The sequence below is a fragment of the Leucoraja erinacea genome, chromosome 10, assembly GCF_028641065.1.
Source record: "Leucoraja erinacea ecotype New England chromosome 10, Leri_hhj_1, whole genome shotgun sequence".
In the NCBI taxonomy this organism is placed as follows: domain Eukaryota; kingdom Metazoa; phylum Chordata; class Chondrichthyes; order Rajiformes; family Rajidae; genus Leucoraja; species Leucoraja erinaceus.
In genome coordinates, this window is record NC_073386.1 from 21,623,318 (window position 1) to 21,636,410 (window position 13,093).

General features: G+C 42.9%; 1 protein-coding gene across 1 annotated transcript; it reads right to left on the reverse strand.

Annotated features, from left to right (window-relative positions):
* Window positions 1–526: 526 nt before the first annotated feature.
* toe1 (target of EGR1, exonuclease) lies at window positions 527–13,074 on the reverse strand. The gene is made up of 8 exons (XM_055641678.1): window positions 12,935–13,074; window positions 11,310–11,481; window positions 11,184–11,224; window positions 10,182–10,278; window positions 7,782–7,937; window positions 4,707–4,966; window positions 3,250–3,421; window positions 527–1,472 (listed from the first exon to the last, which is right to left on the reverse strand). Exons 2-8 carry the CDS (start codon window positions 11,418–11,420, stop codon window positions 780–782), a joined length of 1,530 nt encoding a protein of 509 aa, XP_055497653.1. The 5' UTR covers window positions 11,421–11,481; window positions 12,935–13,074; the 3' UTR covers window positions 527–779.
* Between the last annotated feature and the right edge of the window lie 19 nt (window positions 13,075–13,093).

Here is a 13,093-nt window from a genome sequence, read left to right on the forward strand (position 1 = left end):
AAGTTGGGATTGTTAATGAGTGAGATGGGGGGGGGGGGGGGGGGGGGGGGGGGGGGGGGCATGTGTTCAGTAGGAGTGAGATTGGAGTGGGCAATGGGAGTAAAATAGTCAAGATGGCTTTTGCGTCAGCAGTCGGAGATACAAAGGTTCACGGAGTGTAGAAGGCTGGCAGGGGAAGTCGATGACGAAGAAGAATGTTGAAGAAGGGGTCATCACTGGGTGGCGAGAACGCCTTACCAGTGAAAAAGGACCAGTGGCAGAGATGACTGAAGAGTTCAACGTCATGACGGGCCTAAATTTTGGAACAAAACCTTTTAATTGCTGCAACAAAGATTAAACAAGTTCCCCTCCCTGTACATACTCGCCGTTGTTCTTTCCCTGAACGATTTCTCTTTTAACCCCTCACTTACTACAAATTAGCAATGTAGCCATGGGACCTCCTAAATTTTGTGAAAGATTCTCAAGTGAAAATTTAAAATTTTTGAATTGATCTCAGAATAATACCTTGTGGAAAAAGAGTCCACTGTTGATATTTAAAATCTTTATCGGAATCCATTTTGAAGGTTGTACAATTACATTGTTTTACAACATAAATTAAAGAAACAAAGTGAAACGATTTTGGCATTCACACAAAGCCTATAGCTATTTAAAAGTACTCTGCCTCCTCGGTATCCTTTTAGACTTAAATTTATCACATGCTTTAAACAAGAGGGGAAACAAACGATTTGCTTAAACTTTATTTCTAAAAATAATTGCCATAAATTTCTTTGTTCAAGCCCTCAGAGTTTGCCCCAAACTAACTCAATCTTCACTTTGTGAGCTTTTGAAGATTTTGAAAATGAACTTTTACAAATCTGCAATGGTATGGATTTCCCACTCAGGTAAAGTTTATTGTGGCAGTCAGGGAGCCAGGGATCCATAGCTGTGCTGTTTTCACTATTTTTCCACTTTAAAATATACGCCATTATAAATCCAGTCATGAAAGCATCAAAGCCTGCACGGTGAGTACCTCCCTCAGATTTTTCCATATTCTTCTTTTCCACCACAGTTTCAGCTCCTGGGCAGGTTTGATCATATGGGTTATTTTCCTTTTTATTGTCACTTAAAACATTCCCCTGTATTTCAGTTCCGTCACAGAGATCATCTTTCGTTTCCTTCTCCCCACACTGCCCATCTGAAGCTTGTTCATCACATAAAAGCTTTGCCTGAGATTCTCCAGTGTCCATTATTTCTGGCTGCTCATCACTGCTGCCACACAGCAACTTGCGTGGAGGACCTTCAGTGGGAGTCACGTTATCTAAGGATCCGGGTGCGGCAGGGTTGTCACTCTTATCCGCTGATGACTGTTTCCGTCTTCTTCTGGCCTTTTTCCTCTTTCTTTTAACGTCTTTCATCCGTTCATCTTCATCAATGATGAGGTCAATATTGTGTGACAGCGTGCAGTTCATTCCATTTTGACACCAGCCATAAGCCTTTTCAAAGACAAGTCATAAGAACATAAACAGGAGTTGACTACTTGACTCCCTCATACCTGTTTCACTGAACTATTTGATCTTGTATCTCAAGCATTTTTATGTAGTTACCAAATGGTTTAGAAGGATATCAGCCAAACACAGCAAATGGAGCTAGCCGAGGCATATCTTTGTCAGTATAGACAAGTTGGGCCGAAGTTGGTCCCTTTACATCAAAAAAACTGATCTGTCAAGTATGCACTCAGCAATTTCATAGCACTCTTTAGCAGAGAATTCCAAAGATAGTGAAGAATTCTCTTAGTTTTGCATGGCCAATGTCTTATTTTGATTGTGACTTCAGGTTCTGCACACCTTGCATTGATCGTCATACTGTATATGAATTAATGAAGCTTCAGCAAAATCATCTAAATCTAAATTCTCCTCACTAATTAATATGGTGAACATGTGTTGAACGCCCTTTATCACATATCTTTCCTTAAAACAATATTCCAGAAGAGGTCTCACCATTGCCCAGTACCTGTTGCACTAAGACATCATGTAGTCAAATCAGCATTCAATACAGACAAATATGCCATTGGCTTATTACTTGTTATCTGCAGAGTAACCTGTGGTGATTTGTGCACTTGGATCCCACTGAGCACCATCACATTGCACCCTCATCATTTCAAATATATTCCACTTTATTTTCCCCATATTATATTCTTTCTGCCATGTCCTCTCCAATTCACCATCTATTTACTTCATGCTCACCACACTTGGTACTCTGATTGAAATCACTGATAGATTATGAACAGCTGTGGCGCCAGCGCCTCATGAGTCATTGCCACCCAATTCAAAAATGATCTGAACATTCCGACTTGGTGTATTCTGCCCGTTGATTAATCTTCAATCTACGGCAGAATTCACCCCATTTCTATATGTTTTAACTTTCCAAGCCTGGTGTGGCATATCATTGGGCTCGCTACCCTCAAGTATTCCCATGACATACTGTGCCCCCCCATAATGTTTGGGACAAAGACCCAACATGTATTTGCCTCTGTACTATGTCCATGAATCGCAGACTTCAAGCAGTCATTGTTGGCAAAGGATGTGCAACAAAATACTAAACATGACTACTTTCATTTACATGACATTGGTGTGTCCCAAACATTATGGTTTCCTGAAATGGGGGGGGGGGGGGGAAGACTATGTTGTATTTTAAACACTGCTGTATTTTTACATGGTGAAACCAAAATGTATAAAAATTGACTTTATTAAAATCTGACAATGTGCACTTTAACCGCATGTATTTTTTTAATATTACAAATCTCAAATTGAGGAGTACAGAGGCAGATAAATGATGGGTCTTCGTCCCAAACATTATGGAGGGCACTGTGACCCCCCCCCCCCCCCCCCCCCTGTACCAGACTGTGATGCAGCCCGTCAGCAGGCCCTCGATTGTGCAATTATAGAATTATAGAAGTATGTGAGGATGCTGGCGTGCATGCCAAACTTCCTCAGTCTTCTCAGGAAAAAGAGCCGCTGGCGGGCTTTCTTAGTTATTGTGTCCGTGTGCAGTGTCCAAGAGAGGTCCTCAGTGACGTGCACACCGAGGAACTTGAAGGAACTAAAATGTCTAGTTATTCCATGATTGCTTCAGGGATTTTATTCCAAAATGTTTAAAGGGAAACATTTACCTGTCCAAGTAAGTTTCACTGGAGGAATTATATGGAAAAGGGCACAATTTATAAGCACAAATTTACCAAAAACAAAAAAAAATGTTGCCAGTTATACTCACAGAAAAACGTTCACATATTCCCACTTTGCTCTGTTCTGTAACTTCCTTGTCGGCCTCTGGGAGGTTGCAGTACCGATAGTCAATATAATCTTCAAATACCTGTTGGTAATTACAGAACTCAATGGAGAGATGGCTGCCAATAGCATCAGTTAATCTGGTATTCTCTCTCCTGCTGCAAATTGAAACAAGTATCAACTTATTTGCATCCATAATTCTTTAGGACTTCAGGCATGAGAAAAGACTAAGTATACTGATGTTTACAATCCACTAGAGGTCAATAAAGAGCTATAAAAACTTCTCTACATCGGCGAGACCAAGCGCAGGCTTGGTGATCGTTTCGCTGAACTCAGTCAGTCTTAACTTACCTGATCTTCAGTTGCTCAGCACTTCAACTCCTCCTCCCATTCCGAATCTGGCCTTTCTGTCCTAGGCCCAGCGCAAATTGGAGGAACATCACCTCATATTTCATTTGGGTAGTTTACACCCCAGCATGATGAACATTGACTTCTCTAACTTCAAATAGCCCTTGCTTTCCCTCTCTATCCCCTCCCCAGTTCTCCCACCGGTCTTACTGTTTCCGACTACATTCTATCTTTGTCATGCCCACTCCCCTGACATCAGTCGGAAGAAGGGTCTTGACCCGAAACATCACCCATTCCTTCTCTCCAGAGATGCTGCCTGTCCCGCTGAGTTACTCCAGCATTTTGTGTCTACCTATAGAAACAACAAAATCGGCTCCAAACGGCAGAACAGTATTGCACCCTTCCCCAGATTATTTTTACTGGAAGTTAATTTTATGCAAATATATCTTTTGCAGAAACTAGCCCACAAAAATACTATGTAGGATATGACAGTCTGGAGTAACAGCATGAATTTCTCTCCTCAGATGCTTTAATCTTTTGCTATTTATTTTGTTTGTAGCTCAGATTACTTGTACAATGGAATGAAATAATTTTCCATTCAGTCTGAAATTTAGTATCGTTAGGACCCTGCATCTGATCAAAACAGTGCCTTCCTCTTTAGTTCTTTGCTCAGTTCCGACTCTTATTCAATTCAAAAGTTCAAGCTCCATTCCAGTGATTTGAAGTGACCATGTCTGACACTGCAATGTAGTACTGGGAAGTGCTTCCTTTAAGACAGACTGCTAAAACGACTTTTCTTTCCTGCTCAAGATCAATGCTAAAGTTCCCTGGCATTAAATAAAACAATGTACTTATCGTCCTGATCAAATTATGTTCTTCAATCACTCGTTTCAAATATTTCACACTTTAAATGTATTGTGGCTGTTGCAATTTGCGACAGAATGCTTTTTTTTTACCTCCAGGTTTTCCACCAATTATAAAAATGAACATTACACCACACACAAAAAAAATGTTTAGAGTGTTCATCATCCCCATTTATATATTTATTTTATTGCATTGCTCTTTTAATTCAGAAAACCAGTTTGTGTTACTTACCATTTTTTGTAGGCATACTCCAAATAGGAAGAAACAAAGCGAGTCTCAAATTCTGAGGCATATTTGGTATCATAAACCCCTGCTGGAAACATCTCAGATAGGTCAGCTATGAAGGTCATAAGTTGGTCTGGTAGTTGGGCATAAAAAGACTGGTACAGGAATGCCACGTCTATTAGTCCATTGTGAAGAATTAAAGGCTTCTTTGACTGAATAATTTCTAGGAACAGACCTCTAATATTCTGGCCACGACATTCGTTGGGCTGCAAGGAAATATATCACAAAAAGATATTTAGTTTAAGTGCACAGCGAGTTAAATTATTTACATTTCAAGACTGTACCCAGTTGTTGGAATGAAGGGATCTTAGTTGTCATGAATCCTCAATAGAAAATATTTGGACAGCATCATGGACAGTTTTATGTTACGAATTGGTCCTTAACTACACAGACTTCAAGACCAGTTGACTATTTTTGGTCTTGTAGACTTGTTCTTTTGAGACCGGAACTGTGGCACTGGGTTCGAGTGAAGCAAAGAAAGTACTTTAAAATTGACCAAGGTTTAGCTGCTTGTGATTGATCATAATGGTATCTGAAGTGGGAAACAGTCTCATGAAGCTTTGTTCACAACAATGGGATTACACATTTGCTTTGTGTTGTAAAATGGAGCTAATCTTTAAAACTGCACACCATACCTAAGGTTATCTGAACTTTATTTGAGCTGAATGTCTGTATTTGGATATGTTCATAGGCCAAGCTATGAGCATAACCATGGTCACTGCATACAAGCCATTGTATACTTCATTGGAAGCAACAGCAAGAAGATCCATCCATATACACATCCCATCTACCAATCTGCCCCTGCCGCATCATATTGCTTTTGACTAATAAAGGTTTATGGTTAAACCCTGGAAAACATGGACCCCTTCCCACATCTAGGGTGCCACTCTCAGTGAAAACAGGCATAGATGTTGAAATAAACCACTGCATTTTGTGTGCCAACAATCTTTAGTTGTTGAGTGAAAAGACATTTGAAAAATCAGTACCACAGACCCGGTATGAAACGCATGGTCTATTAAGCAGCATTGGTCGCTGCCCTCCTATTTGCCTCAGAGACTAGGATCACCCACAGAATGCATCTTAAGGCATTGGGATAAATATTAGCAACACCATCCTAGGTCCTGAGGGACTGCAGAAGAAGCCTAGTGGCTGAGCACAAATGCAGTACAGGTGCACAACCTTTTATCCGAAAGCCTTGGGACCGGACACTTTTCGTAATTCAGAATTTTTCGGCTTTCGGAATGGAAGATTTTTAGCGTAGATTTTAACGGCTGGCGGAGTGGCAGAGTGCTCGGCTCATATCCGCAAGGTCGTGAGTTTGCGCCTCGATCCCGGCAGTTACTCGATCGCGAGTTTGAGTCTTCAATGTAGTTTTTTCTTGCAGAATAGGAGAGAATAGGGAGGGTTAGGCTGGGATCATTCTCTGCGAGATGATCTTAGTGCGGGAGACAAGTGTAGGAGAGGTGTACTGACTGTGTGGGCAGAACTTTGGAAGTGATTGCCCACCATTCTCAAAGGCCGCTGTGTCTCCCTGTCCCTCCAACTCCAGAGGAATCCGCTCCCCGATTGGGCCGCTACGGCGACAAGTGGCAGTTCGCCCACAGCCCGAGCTGCGCCCCCTCATCCGCAACCTGGGTTCCTCTGGAGTTGGAGCGGGGCTGGGCTAGAGTTGTTGCTGGCTGTGAGTCTCTGGGATCTCCATGCTTGCAGTGGGCCTGGGGGTCGGTGTCCTGATGAGGGGGCGCAGCTCGGGCTGTGGGCGAACTGCCACTTGTCGCTGTAGCGGCCCATCGGGGAGCGGCTTCTGGTGGTCCTGACGTCTCTCAGTTCCTGTCCAGGGGGTGGCCGGAGACGTCAGGACCAACAGGAACCCGTTCCCCGATGCGCCCCTACAGCGACAAGTGGCAGTTCGCCCACAGCCCGAGCTGCGCCCCCTCATCCGCAACCCGGGTTCCTCTGGAGTTGGAGCGGGGCTGGGCTAGAGTTGCTGCTGGCTGTGAGTCTCTGGGATCTCCGTGCTTGTAATTGGTATCCCGGTGTCCTGACGTTTCCGGCCACCCCCCTGGAATGGAGCTGAGACTGGGAACTGTACCGCTCTTGCCCCCTCCCTCTGCAACTGCAAACAACCCCACAGTTCCCAGTCTCAGCTCCTGTACAGGGGGTGGCCGGAGACGTCACAGCCCGAGCTGCGCCCCCTCATCCGCAACCCCAAGACCAAGATGCACCTTGCACACCATCAGCTTCTGTCCCTACGGGGAGCGTGTTCCTCTGGAGTTGGAACGGGGCTGGGCTGCTGCTGGCTGTGGGTCTCTGGGATCTCCGTGCTTGCAGTGGGCCTGGGGGTCGGTGTCCCGTTGGTCCTGACGTCTCCGGTGATTGGCACTGGCTCCGACGTGAAGACAGTGCAAAACCCCCGCGCCGGTGCAATGGGGGGGGGGCGACTGGAGAGGGGAGGGAAGGGGTCACACACATGGCCTGGAAGCAGAGGGGTGTAGGTGGGGTGAAACTGAAGGGAGCGACAATTTGCTGCTGCCTGCCCGCTGAGTTAAAAAAATTCCCACGCAAGACTCACGATACACTGTGTATCGTGAGTCTACCGTGGGAACTTTTTAACCCAGCGGGCAGGCAGCAGCAGATTGTCAATTATTAACCCTCCCGCGCAATATACCCTCACCTTCTCTTTTATGAATGGGGATTTAGTTCCCCTTTCTTCGAGGACCGACCGGAGGTTCCGCTGTCACCTCTGCGGGCCGCCCTCGGTGAACGTCTTCAAGGACCTTTCTTCAAGGACCGAAAAAATGTCCGCTATTCGGAGCTTTTCGTTATTTGGATCGTCGGATAAAAGGTTGTGCACCTGTAGTAATAGATCTCACAGAAATCAGTGAAATCAACATTCTTCCCACCATTCACTGCAACAGTGATTAACACTGCATGGTGTTGGAAGGGTAGCATAAATAGAAATTCTGAATTGATTATACATTTGACACAGATCAAAAACAGTTGAACAAAATGTACTGTTACCTTGTCATTCCCTTTATGATATGGAATCCCTTTGGCATATTGTTTATTAAAATCAAAGCCATGCTGGACCAGGAACTGGACTGACTGTGGCTCAATTACATATTCATCCATGCACAGTAGCATGAGGTTGTACACTTGGCTCAAGTAGGTACCTGGCTGAAATATTTATAGAGTTAATCAGCTAATTACTAACACAACATGAATTATAGTAATTATAATCATATTAAAATAATCTAGTGATGCAAATCTGCACTCTGTTTCTTCCCCTTTCCTCTACATATTGAACTTGAGTATAGCGTTGATTGTATTTAGTTATGGTATTATCTAATCAGTTTGGATAGCATGCAAACATTTTCACTGCATCTCAATACACGCGGCCATAATAAACCTAAATCTAAATATTTCATTAAAAAAATATTTGTAAAGTCCTGTTATAACAATAAGAGGAAAACTGCATTGCAAATATCCTAACACCTTATAATACATGTAACAACTGTAGACAACATTAAAGGGATTGAAAGCACAATAGTTAGTAAAGGAGCACCAGCTACTGTACCTCCACTATTTGAAGTCAGAGAACAGCAGGTAACAGCAGCTGTTTGCAGTAAAGTAGGGTAATTGTTGGGCAACTTAATCTTTGTGATCTTTATGCCCCTGTCCAACTTAGGAAACCTGAACGGAACTGTCTGGAGACTTTGCGCCCCACCCAAGGTTTCCGTGAGGTTTTTGTCTCCCTAATGGTCGAAAGTGGTTTCCACTTCTTCTATGTTCTGGGGGGCGATTATTTCAAAAAAATTCAAAACCGGCGGCGACTAAAAATAGGTTGCCGTTTTAAAAATCGGTAATTTTTTAGTCGAAGCCGGTTGCGATGTTAGTTGAAGGTTGCTGGAGGTTGCAGGTAGTGGAAATAATCGCCAGAACATAGAAGAAGCTGAAACCACTTTCGACCATTAGGGAAACCCCGGGAACCGCACGGAAACCTTGGGTGGGGCGCAAAGTCTCTAGAGGTTTCCGTTCAGGCTTCCTAAGTGGGACAGGGGCATTAATCAGCAATCATGAATCGCTCTCCTCTCCAACACGAAGAGTTCTTGCTGCACAAATACAATTTATGAGACGTCCAGGTTCCACTGCCGAGAGACCGAACTCCAAGCATCTGATCCCTTCACTAGAGTTACCCCCAACAACTTGGTCTCCAGTAAACCACCCCATCAATAATGCCCTGTCGGCTCGAAGGACCGAATGGCCTAGTCCTATTGTCTATTGTCCGCGCACTCTTCCCTCAAACATCGTTCTTGATGTTGCTGTACTGAGGGATAGCCAAGTCTATCTTTCTTGGCTAACAACCTAACCTAACCCAAGATGCAGGTAAAATTTTGTGCCTTATTTTTGGGTAAAAAAATAGTGTCTTCATTGCCGGGAAATGCGGTATTTAAAAACATATAGCTCAAAGAAATTTATTTACCCCATTATTTGTAAACAAACTCCATTCTTCTCTCTTTGTTTCTTAAGATACTCTTAAAATAATGGCAATCCATGTTTGAAAAACCCGCCAAGAAACTTGCACTGCGCCTGCGCTGTAGGCTGCTGCGCATGCGCAGTCCACGGTGCAAAGGCAGAATTTCAGCTGCCTTCAGCTCCCCTTGCCGTGAAGGCTTGAAGCAGCGTTGACGGCACGTGAGCTGTACATACTTTTGCGTGTTACAAGTACTGCGGATGAAAGGCACGGGAGAATTGCCTACCTCAGAGATCGATCCCTTAGGTGGGCATAATTCTCCCATGCCATTACTATTTATATTTAATAATTACCATTTTATAATTTTAGTCAGGGTAGGCAGTGCCTATCTTGCCTTCTCTGACTGCCCGTGCCTGGGAGGGAGATAGATCAGCCATGATTGAATGGCAGAGTAGACTTGATGGGTCGAATGGCCTAATTCTGTTCCAATCACTTATGACCTCCCAAACTAAAATGACGCACAATTCAATTGTAATCCCTCTCAAGTTTATATGGACATCTAGGACACTCTTAGGCAAGGTAGTTTCCCTCTGCACTCTCCATATTTCCTTCCTTTATCTTTGTCCTATAAAACTCTTACTAATTGATCAATTATTATCGTGTAAAAATGAAGACCGACAGTTATGATTCAAAATTGTTAAATGCACAAAATTTTTTGTAGGTATTGGGATCATGGAAAACTCCTAATTGATATCAGGAGTTTTAAAACAAAAGGATAACAGAGTGCTTTGAAAATACATTGGAGGAATAGCCTAAATAGATTACAACATCATGACCAAACATGAACGAGAATTCAGGTGACCTCATCTCAGGATGCAGTGAAAAACCCCCACTTATTTCAGAAATTTTCTAAAGCATAAAAAATGCATAAAATTAAAGGGTCTTACTTTATTTGGTAGTTCTTTGAAACTTGCTATCCCGAGAGAAAGAACAGAACGGGTTCTGGCAGCCTGGCATATTGCTTTGTATCGATCTTCAACTGACCTGTATCCAAGTGAATGCAAATTATTCAATCTACCATTAGAAATAGACATTTTATCCTATACTGCAGGACTAATGAAATAACTAAGTTGAGAGAGAGATTTATCCTCTCTTTAACTCTTAATGCAAGTGAAAATTTAAATTTTATTCTGCTGGGGTTGGAGGGCAAGAAACCAACAGTCAACAAGGATGAGTTGGGCCAAAGTGTCCATGCATTCTGACTATGATCATATTAAGAGCATTTATTTTAATTCGGATCCAATGTGATTAACTACCACTAAGAGATTTTTTTTGAGAAAGTAATGGGTGCAAAACCCAACTAGTTCTCTGGATCTGTTCACCTCCATCCTTGAGTAACCTCTTGTATAGTGAACAATCAGGAGTGGCTCAAGAATGTCATTGTTTGTTTCGGTACATATGACAATTAAACAGTCTTGAACGGTCTTTCTGCAGCCAGCAACTTTTGGCAGCACTGTGGCTCAGCTAGAGCCGCTGCCTCATAGCACCATGGTCGATCTTGACCTTGGGTGTTGTATGTGGAGTTTGCACGTTCTCCCAGTGACTACATGGGGTTCGTTCGCGTACCCCTGTTTTCCTCCAACATCCCAAAGACATGCAAGTCTGTAGGTTAATTGTAAATTGCCCCTCGTGTGTTGGAAGAGCAGGATAACATAGAGCAAATGTGAACTGGTGATCAATGGTTGGCATCGACTTGTTGGGTCAATGGGCCCGTTGCCATTCTGTTTTATAAAAACTGGTCATCGCTTTCTTTATAACATTAAAGCATGTTTACACCAATTCATGTTCTCCAGAGATGCTGTCTGCTCCATGGAGTTACTCCAAATCTTTTTTTTTTTTTAAACCAGCATCTGCAGTTCCTTGTGCCTATAAGCCAAGTCTCTACTCACTGTGCCAGCAAAGCTTTTCGTGTCCCAAGTCCACTGAGTTCCTGTGTGGAGGGCAAACAAATATAAATATACTCATATTTAAATATTACTTCAAAGTTGTTTAAAAGCAAAAAATGTCGTACTCACAGTATCAAGGGCTATGAAACTTGCCGTTTTGACTGCAAGCAGCATAGACGGCCAGATCTCTTTAAAATTGTCGATGTGAACATCAACGACAGGTACTTTCATTAAGGACATCTTTAGAAGATCCTCAAAAGCAAATTAAATATTTACGCGAGTTTTCCCTCATGAAGGTAACCTATAATGGTTAAATAAAATAAGGTAAATAACTTTTTACTTAATAAGGTAGCTTTTTACATTGGAATCCGTCACAATGCAACTTAATAAAATACAGCATTTTCTTTCAACAAAATCTAACTTGCCTTTTATATTGTTTATTCCATGCAATGTATAGGGTGATTTCACGATAGGTCACTGGAGTGTAGATCCGCACCCACGTGACCGAAAATCTCAAGTGGAGTACATGCTATACATCCGGTACATGTTAGTGAATGGGAAAACACGCACTTTAACACCCGTTAAAAACATCGAAAACGGACAGTTTTTGAGCTGCAATTTACTGTCAATTCAAGAGGGAACTGAAGGTGCAAATCCAGCGGAAATGCTTATCGGACATTTGTCGTGGAGATTTAAAGATCCAAAATATCGGGAATTATCGCGTTTGCTCGCTGCATTTCATCAATAAAGATAAAAAAGTCAATAATGCCTTACTTTTGATGAAATGCAGCGAGCAAACGCGATAATTCCCGATATTTTGGATCTTTAAATCTCCACGGCAAATGTCCGATAAGCATTTCCGCTGGATTTGCACCTTCAGCTCCCTCTTGAATTTACCTTAGTTTCTATCTTTTTTTTGGACTGTAAATTTAGGTAGCTGTGCCTCACGGTCACCCCGACTGGCACAGTAAATTGCAGCTCAAAAACTGGCCGTTTTCGATGTTTTTAACGGGTGTGAAAGTGCGTGTTTTCCCATTCACTAACATGTACCGGATGTATAGCATGTACTCCACTTCAGATTTTCGGTCACGTGGGTGCGGATCTACGCTCCAGTGACCTTTCGTGAAATCACCCTATAACTAGTCTGTTCAAATATCGCAGAATGCTCTTTTAAATTTGTTCTTTATCACCAAACCGGGGCTCAAATGCCACATTTTCCATAATTCAGATAGTGAAAGAATAATCTCTCCCTTTTCTAAATAACCCCAGGCCTCAGGCCTTTACCAATACAAAGGAGAGCAGAGTACAAGTGTCCGAGGGTATGGGGAGGAGGAAGGAGGATGGGGTTAGGAGAGATAGATCATCCATGATTGAATGGCCCAATTCTGTTCCTATCACTAATGCTCTTGTGACTCGTGCTTTACCAGTCCAAATCTGCGCTCATTAAATATAATGATTGAATTCACAGATTGAATTAACAGATTCTTCGTTTGCAGCAAAACCCAGTTGTCTCAAGTAACTCTAACCTCTCCCATATCATTTGCTATTATTAAGTCAGATGTGGTTTGTTGTGGAAAGGCGGGCGCTGCTGTGCAATTTCGACTTTAAAAACAAAAACCGTTTAGGAGAACAGCCTTAATAATTAAGTGCAGTTCAACTATGCAGGTGTTAACATTAAACCACAAGTGGACGGGATAGTCTCCCTCCCTTCACCCCTTCATGCAGCAGTTGTTGTCCTTTCTCCCTCTCCCAACCTTTTCCTTCCCGCTGCTTCTCCCTCCTCCTCCTCCTCCTCTGTTCGCCGGAACAACCACTGAACGGTCAGGTCAGCACAGAAGTGAAGTGAAGTGAAGTGAAGCCTCCGCCGTCGGCCTTTGGTCGGCCCCGCGCGCATGTCAGCGAGCCTTCCCGCT

Coding starts and splice junctions, on each gene's coding strand:
- toe1 (XM_055641678.1), bottom strand. CDS start 11,420: ATGTCCTTAATGAAAGTACCTGTCGTTGATGTTCACATCGACAATTTT. Junction 7,938..10,181: donor TCAAAGAACTACCAAATAAA/GTAAGACCCTTT, acceptor TAAATATTTCAG/CCAGGTACCTACTTGAGCCA. Junction 3,422..4,706: donor GAGTATGCCTACAAAAAATG/GTAAGTAACACA, acceptor TTCAATTTGCAG/CAGGAGAGAGAATACCAGAT.